General features: G+C 43.6%; 1 protein-coding gene across 1 annotated transcript in view; it reads left to right on the forward strand.

Moving 5' to 3' along the window:
- Positions 1-7,547, forward strand: part of RGS22 (regulator of G protein signaling 22) — an 88,760-nt gene that overhangs the window by 14,584 nt on the left and 66,629 nt on the right. The window contains exon 7 of the mRNA XM_059672848.1: positions 1,510-1,684. Coding sequence (XP_059528831.1) covers positions 1,510-1,684 — 175 coding nt within the window. The remainder of the gene's footprint in view (positions 1-1,509; positions 1,685-7,547) is intronic.

The raw sequence follows: 7,547 nt of genomic DNA on the forward strand, positions 1-7,547 counted from the left end.
TAGAGTGACAACAGTAAGGCTGACAGTACTTATGCGCCATTTTAACTGTGAGCACATCTCTCTACACCTGACCTTTTTATGGTTGGTATGTCATCAAATTGATGCTGTGTGTGTGTGTGTGTGTGTGTGTACATGTAGCTAGAGTTACAGGTTTATCATTTCAGTAAACATTTTTTAAGCACTATCAGCCAAATGTGCTAAGGATACAAGAGTAAAACATGGTCAAGTCCAGTGGTCATAGTCCAGTTGGGAGGAACGTATATATGAAATAAGTGTAATAAAAAGAGAGTGGTGAATATACAAGATACCGAGAAGAGGTAGTATTTCAACAGGGACTCATGGGACTCTAAACAGAAGAGAAGGGAAACAGAAAAGGTGTGCCACTTGGGGACCAGTGAGCTGTCCATTGTGGCTGTGATGGATCCGATTATGCCACTTAGCTTAAATGTTCCAGTGGTAACCTCAAAGCTTTCAGGATAAAGTTCAGATTCCTTAAGTTAGCAAGTAAGGTCAAAATGATTTGTCCTTGCCCACTTCTCTGTTATCATCTCCCATCTAGGTATTCCATTTTACTTATAAGCTTTGTATCATCCCATTTCTCTTCATTTCTTTAAAAAACATATTTAAGATACAGAAAGGTATAAATTATACTATAGTGGGCATCTGTGTACACACCACCCAACTTAATAAAACATTTACTAATACAATAAGAAACTTTCATTTTTTTTTTACTTTTTAAAAACATGTTTTTTATTGACTTCAGAGAGAGGAAGGGAGGGGAGAGAGAGAGATAGAAACATCAGTGATGAGAGAGAATCATTGATGGGCTGCCTCCTACATGCCCCACATTGGGGATCGAGCCCACAACCCAGGCATGTGCCCTGACTGGGAATTGAACCATGAACTCCTTGTTCATAGATTGATGCTAAATCACTGAGCCATGCTGGCCAGGCCATAGTATACTTTAGCAGTATACTTAACATTATAAAATGTTTAATATTTTAAAGTGTTACTTGCATCTACCAGTATTTATTTGCTACTATAAGTAAATGCTAAACTGTCTTACGATGATCACAGGTGCATTTTATGTTCATTTTATTAGAAACTGTAAGGCCCTGGCCGGTTTGGCTCAGTGGATAAAGCATTGGCCTGTGGACAGAAGGGTCCGGGTTCGATTCCAGTCAAAGGCACATGAAATTTTCTTAATCAAATTGGTATATAGATTCTCTTTCTTATCATGGAGATGATAATTTAAATGCAACTTTAAAATTATTTTTTTCTTCTGTATGTGAGTGTACATTGCCTCTTTATGTGAATGAATGTTATTTCAGGCAGTTGATGTATCATAGAAAAAATGTGTTTTTTAAAGCTAAGCAGCAGAAAAAAAAAGAAATTATTAGAAAAGGCCAGACTGATAATTGTGAGCCTAAGTATTATACACTTTGTGAGCTCTTGATTTTTGAGGCTTATTATGTAGTTTAATCTTAAATTTATTTTCCTCTCAACCAGGGCACCACGATTCTGTGTTACACATTCATCTGCAATAAGGAAAGCCAGTGCTGAACTGAGACTGTGGCACCGCCGTCAAGAGAAACCAAGGGAGGATATTGACCCTTTCCCACAAATAGCAACCCTTTTGCCGTTAAGACCTAAATCTTGCACTCCACAGATATCTGATACGGAGGTAGGGTGTACATGGATACTTTGATCTCTTTATTTGGTTTATAGGAAAATGTCCATGCTTTGGTTTTGTACACTAAATCTTAAGTTTCACCATAGGCTCCTCTCTCTCTTTCTCTCTCTCCCTCTCTTTCTCATTGTTAATATACATGCTGCAACAATCCTATATAATAAAAGCCCAATATGCTAAGTGTCCATCGGCTATTCAACCAATCAGAGCGTAAAGTGAACATTTAATGATATGCTAAGGCTGCTCAACTGCTCGCTATGATGTGCACTGACCACCAGGGGTAGACTCTCTGACCGGTAGGTTAGCTTGCTGCTGGGGTCTGGCCAATCAGGATTGAGTGAGACAGGCCAGATATGCCCTGGAGTCCTCCCATGGTCCTTCCCCGCTGGCCAACCTCCTGTGTCCCTTCCCAGACCCAATCCTGCACTGGGAGGGGTCCCTCGGCCTGGCCTGCACCCTCTCGCAATCCGAGCTGAGGGACCTCCCCCACCCCAGTGCACAATATAATAAAATGCTATATAATAAAAGGCTAATATGCAAATTGACTGAACAGCAGAATGACCAGTTGCTATGACACACACTGACCACCAGGGAGCAGATGCTCAATGCAGGAGCTGCCCCCTGGTGGTCAGTGTGCTCCCAGGCTCACAGCTGGCGAGTGCAGCAGTGGTGGTGGGAGCCTCTCCTGCCTCCATGGCAGCACTAAATATTCTGACTGACGGCTTAGACCTGCTCCCCACAGCAGGCCTAAGCTGTCAGTTGGACATCCCCTGAGGGCTCCCGGACTTCAAGAGGGCAAAGACCAGGCTGACCTGACTTGCCCTGAGTGCACGAATTTCGTGCGCCAGGCCTCTAGTTAGTGAATAAGAAAACCTATAATCTGTTCACCAGGCAGCCAAAGTGATCCTTTAAAATTCAGGATCATGTCACCTACCTGCTCAAAATTCTCTAGTGGCCTCCTCCCTCCCTCAGAATAAGCATTCAAAGTCTTTACACAGCTGTGCCTGCCTCTGCTAACCTGCGGACCTAATTTCCTACCACACTTCTCTAACTTACTCCACTCCAACCGCGATGGCCTCTGCTTTTCTCTGAACACACCAAGCAAGAACCCAGGAGCACTGCACTTGCTGTTCCCTTCATGTGGAGCGCCCTTCCCTCAGGTGTCCACGTGGCTTGCCTCCTCTCTCACTCTAGGTGTCTGCTCAGTTGTCACCTATTCAGAGAGGCTATCCTCGACTCTTCTAAAGAAGCACACCTGTGTAGGACAGCATGGTGCCCTCCATCACTACATCCTCTGCTCTGCTTTATCTTGCTTTACTGTACTATGACCACATAATTTGTTTATTGTCTTTCACCTCCTAGTAGAATATAAGGATTTTTCTCTGTTAACTACTCATCCCCAGTGCCTAGAATAGTGCCTGACACATAATAGTTGCTTAATAAATATAAATCAAATGAATGAATAAGAAGTAACAACAGCAGAATTAGAAGTAGTGAGCATTCTTTCACACTAGAGATTAGAGTAGTACAAAAAGATAAGTGGGGGGCGGGGGGAAGTCCAAAAAGAGAAGAAAAGTTAACCAACTTTATACAGAACAAATAAATACTGCGACATTGGCACAGAGATGCAACAGCTGTAGCTAAGATCCGCATTTCAGAAATACAGAGACTTACTAATCATGGTAGCCTTTAAACATGTGACAGAATGTTCAGTATTGTTGGCCATAGTCACAAATAACCCCTTTAAAAAAGATTATATTCAGGATGTCTTATTTTAAAAGCAGGAAGTTGTGTAATATATTTTTAAAGTTTTATTCAATAAGTAGTGTTTTCAAGCTGGAGAGATTTTAGTTCTTCTGTCAGTGGTCTGTTAACCCTAGGTGCATAGGAATTATAATCACACAGAGAGCTTTTAAAATATACTGATGCCTGCCCCACCGGTGTGGCTCAGTGGATGAGCATCAACCCATGAACCAGGAGGTGTCGGTTCAATTCCTGGTCAGGGCACATGTCCAGGTTGCAGGCTCTCTCCTCAATGTGGGGTGTGCAGGGGGCAGCCAATTCATGATTCTCTCTTGTCATTGATGTTTCTATCTCTCTTTTTTCCTCTCTGTGAAATCAATACAAACATATTTTAAAAAATGAAATATACTGATGACTGGATCTCACCTTCAGAGATTCTGATTTAATTGATCTGGAATGGGTCAGAGTCACGTTGTAAAAATAGTGGGTTGGCTTAGAACTGAGGTTTTCAATGTGTCTGAACATTAGAATCACCTTTTAGAGCTACATTTTAATCAGATATCTAGGTGGTTTGCGCTGCTCTAGACTGGTAGCTCTCCAGCATATGGAGGAGTCATTTGAAGAGCTTTCAAAACAGAAGCACTTGGGCTCCACCTGGAAATCAAGATTCAGTAGGTCTGGGTGGGGCCAAGAACTTGCATTTCTAAGAAATTCGCTCCCAGGTGGTGCTCTTGCTGTTGGTCTGAGGACCACACTTTGAGTTAGTGTCACTTTCGTGCCCTAATGATTTCTCATTGTCTTGACCTGTTCCTGACCTTCGACCTTGTGACCTCTTTGTATGCCACTCCCCTGATTAACCTTCCCTGTTAGGCCATGGAACTCAGTGACCGAGTCACCACATCAACACACCTCTTAGAGGTATAGTATAGGGAACACGTCATCTGGTAACATGTGAACATTTGTACAAATAACATTTGTGCAGCGTGTGAGAACTAAGGCAGGAGAAAAAGTGAGCGGTGTGGTTAATGCAATGAGAGAGCCGTGTCAAAGGAGTGGGGGGAGAGTGGCTTCTGTGGACAGGACCGTGGCCTCCCATCTGTTCCCTTCCTTGGCTTCCCGATATCATGGCCGTACTTTGTCACTCGTGTTCTCTAGTTGGGTAACTCATTCTGCTCTCACTCTGTCTTTCCTTAGCAGAAAACACTCGAAGAAATAGAGCTCAATTCTGATTTCTTTATTTTCCCCATTTTAAAAGTGGAGGTCTAATTTATATAGTATAAAATGCACCCTTTTTAGTGTACACTTCTGTGAATTGTGACAAATGTGTACATGAGTGACTACCTTCACAATCACAACACAGAGCGTTGCCTTCACCCACCGACCCCTACTCTGTGCCCTTCGGCCAGGCTCTTCCCTGTCGGTTACCCGCTGGCTGCTTTTCTAGTTCTCACCTGAGTCAGAAACTAAAAAATTTCAATTTAGGCTTTTCTCTGATTTATTTTACTTAGCCTAACACCCTCTAGGGCAGTGATGGCGAACCTTTTGAGCTCGGCGTGTCAGCATTTTAAAAAACCCTAACTTAACTCTGGTGCCGTGTCACATATGGAAATTTTTTGATATTTGCAACCATAGTAAAACACAGACTTATATTTTTGATATTTATTTTATATATTTAAATGCCATTGAACAAAGAAAAATCAACCAAAAAAATGAGTTCGCGTGTCACCTCTGACACGCGTGTCATAGGTTCGCCATCACGGCTCTAGGTTCAAATGTTGTTCCAAATGGCAAGATTTCATTCCTTTCTATGGCTAATGTTACACTGTATATATGTATCACAGGTTCTTTATCTACTCATCTATGGATGGACACCTGGGTTGCTTCCATTGTACGATACACATTTAATAAGCTCACCTACCTGTGGTCCCACTTATTTATTGAGTGCTGCTTAATGTCATGCTGTGTTCAGAATTACCAAGACAGACGTGATCTCTGATACCGAGGAAGTTATATGTAAAACATACCTAAGTAATTAATTTTGCTTGTGGAATTCATAAAAGAACATTAGTAGTTAAGCAGCCTGTGTGTGTGTGTGTGTGTGTGTGTGTGTGTGTGTGTGTGTGTGTGATTTTATTATTTGTTCTGGATAATAAAGCATCACAAATACATTCCTTGTTCTCCAGTGGCATATATTAAATTCTAATTCTAATGGAAGTTGACATATAGTTTTACACATTTTTTCCAAATTATGAAAATAATAAAATTACTGGAAATTTGGAAATTAAGGAGATCAATCATTCTGATCTCACCTATTTCTAGATAACTATTTATTTTCTCTTAGGCTTGTTGTGAATTGTTAGTTTTAATACACTTACGCTATTGTGTTCTGATCATTTATTCCCCTTTTTATTGAATTTATATTATACAGGTTTCAGCACTTGTATTGTGCGATTATACGTCATCTGTATTTGTATTGTGCGATCACTACCCCAAGTCAAGTCTCCATCCATCACCATTCACCCCCCCTCCCCCCTCCCCCTGGTGATCACCACACTGTTGTTTGTGTCCATGAGTTTTTTCTTTTTATCCCCTGAATATGTCCACTCCCCTCTCCCCCATAGCTGTCAGTCTGCTCTCTGAGTCATCTCTGTTTCACTTGTTAGTTCATTTTGTTCATTAGATTCCACATAGGAGTGAAATCATATGGTATTTGTCTTTCTCTGACTTGCTTATTTCACTTAGCGTAATGATCTCCAGGTCTAACCATGCTGTCCCAAAGGGTAAGAGGTCCTTCTTTTTTATAGCCGAGTGGTATTCCATTGACTGTATTCCTTATGCTGTGTATGATATTCCCATGACTGATCCTGTGTGGTCCCCAGACCCAACATTTCAGAGAGAGAGAGAGAGAGAGAGAGAGAGAGAGAGAGAGAGAGAGAGAGAGAGAGAGAGAGAGATGGTGATGAGAGAGGATCATTGACCAGCTGCCTCCTGCATGCCCCCCTACTGGGGATTGAGCCCACAACCTGGGCATGTGCCCTCACTGAGAATCGAACCATGACCTCCTGGTTCACGAGATGACATTTAACCATTGAGCCACAATGGCCAGGCACGGGTTCAATTCTTGGTCAAACGTGCGTGCCTGGGTTGCACATTTGAGGTGCATGCTGGAGGTAACCAATGGATGTGTATCTTTTACATTGATGTCCCTCTTCCGTCTCCCTCTCCCTCTCCCTCTCCCTCTCCCTCTCTCCCTCTCCCTCTCCCTCTCCCTCTCCCTCTCCCTCCCTTCCACTCTCTCTAAAAATCAATGGAAAATTATCCTCAAATGAGGATTACCAAGAAAAGGGATATAGGTCTTAAGATATATGTCTTTATTATAGACCAATGTTATTCTTGCATCCTTTCCCCACCTTGCCACCCCCATTTTCCAACCTGCCACATACCTATATGCATGCACGCTTTGCATGCACACACACAAGCACTAAAACCTATTCAGTTATAGAATGAAAAATGTTTTCACAAAGTTCTTCCTCTAGGAAAGGGAACTTTTTTTCTCAATCACATAAGGCAATACAAGCCTTTGGACTTTCCTTTCTCAGAGTCTAAATAGCTATAGGGTGGTGGTGGAGGTGGTGGTGGTGGTGGTGGTGGTGGTGGTGGTGGTGGTTTAGGTGGAGGTGGAGGTGGTGGTGGAGGTGGAGGTGGAGGTGGAGGTGGTGGAGGTGGTGGTGGTGGTGGGTGGTGGTGGAGGTGGAGGTGGAGGTGGAGGTGGTGGTGGTGGAGGTGGAGGTGGAGGTGGAGGTGGAGGTGGAGGTGGAGGTGGAGGTGGTGGTGGAGGTGGAGGTGGAGGTGGAGGTGGTGGTGGTGGTGGTGGAGGTGGAGGTGGAGGAGGTGGAGGTGGAGGTGGAGGTGGAGGTGGAGGTGGAGGTGGAGGTGGAGGTGGTGGTGGTGGAGGTGGAGATGGAGGTGGTGGTGGTGGTGGTGGAGGTGGAGGAGGTGGAGGTGGAGGTGGAGGTGGAGGTGGAGGTGGAGGAGGTGGAGGTGGAGGTGGAGGAGGTGGAGGTGGAGGTGGAGGTGGAGGAGGTGGAGGTGGAGGTGGAGGTGGAGGGAGGTG

This window comes from Myotis daubentonii, chromosome 17 (assembly GCF_963259705.1).
Source record: "Myotis daubentonii chromosome 17, mMyoDau2.1, whole genome shotgun sequence".
Lineage (NCBI taxonomy): Eukaryota > Metazoa > Chordata > Mammalia > Chiroptera > Vespertilionidae > Myotis > Myotis daubentonii.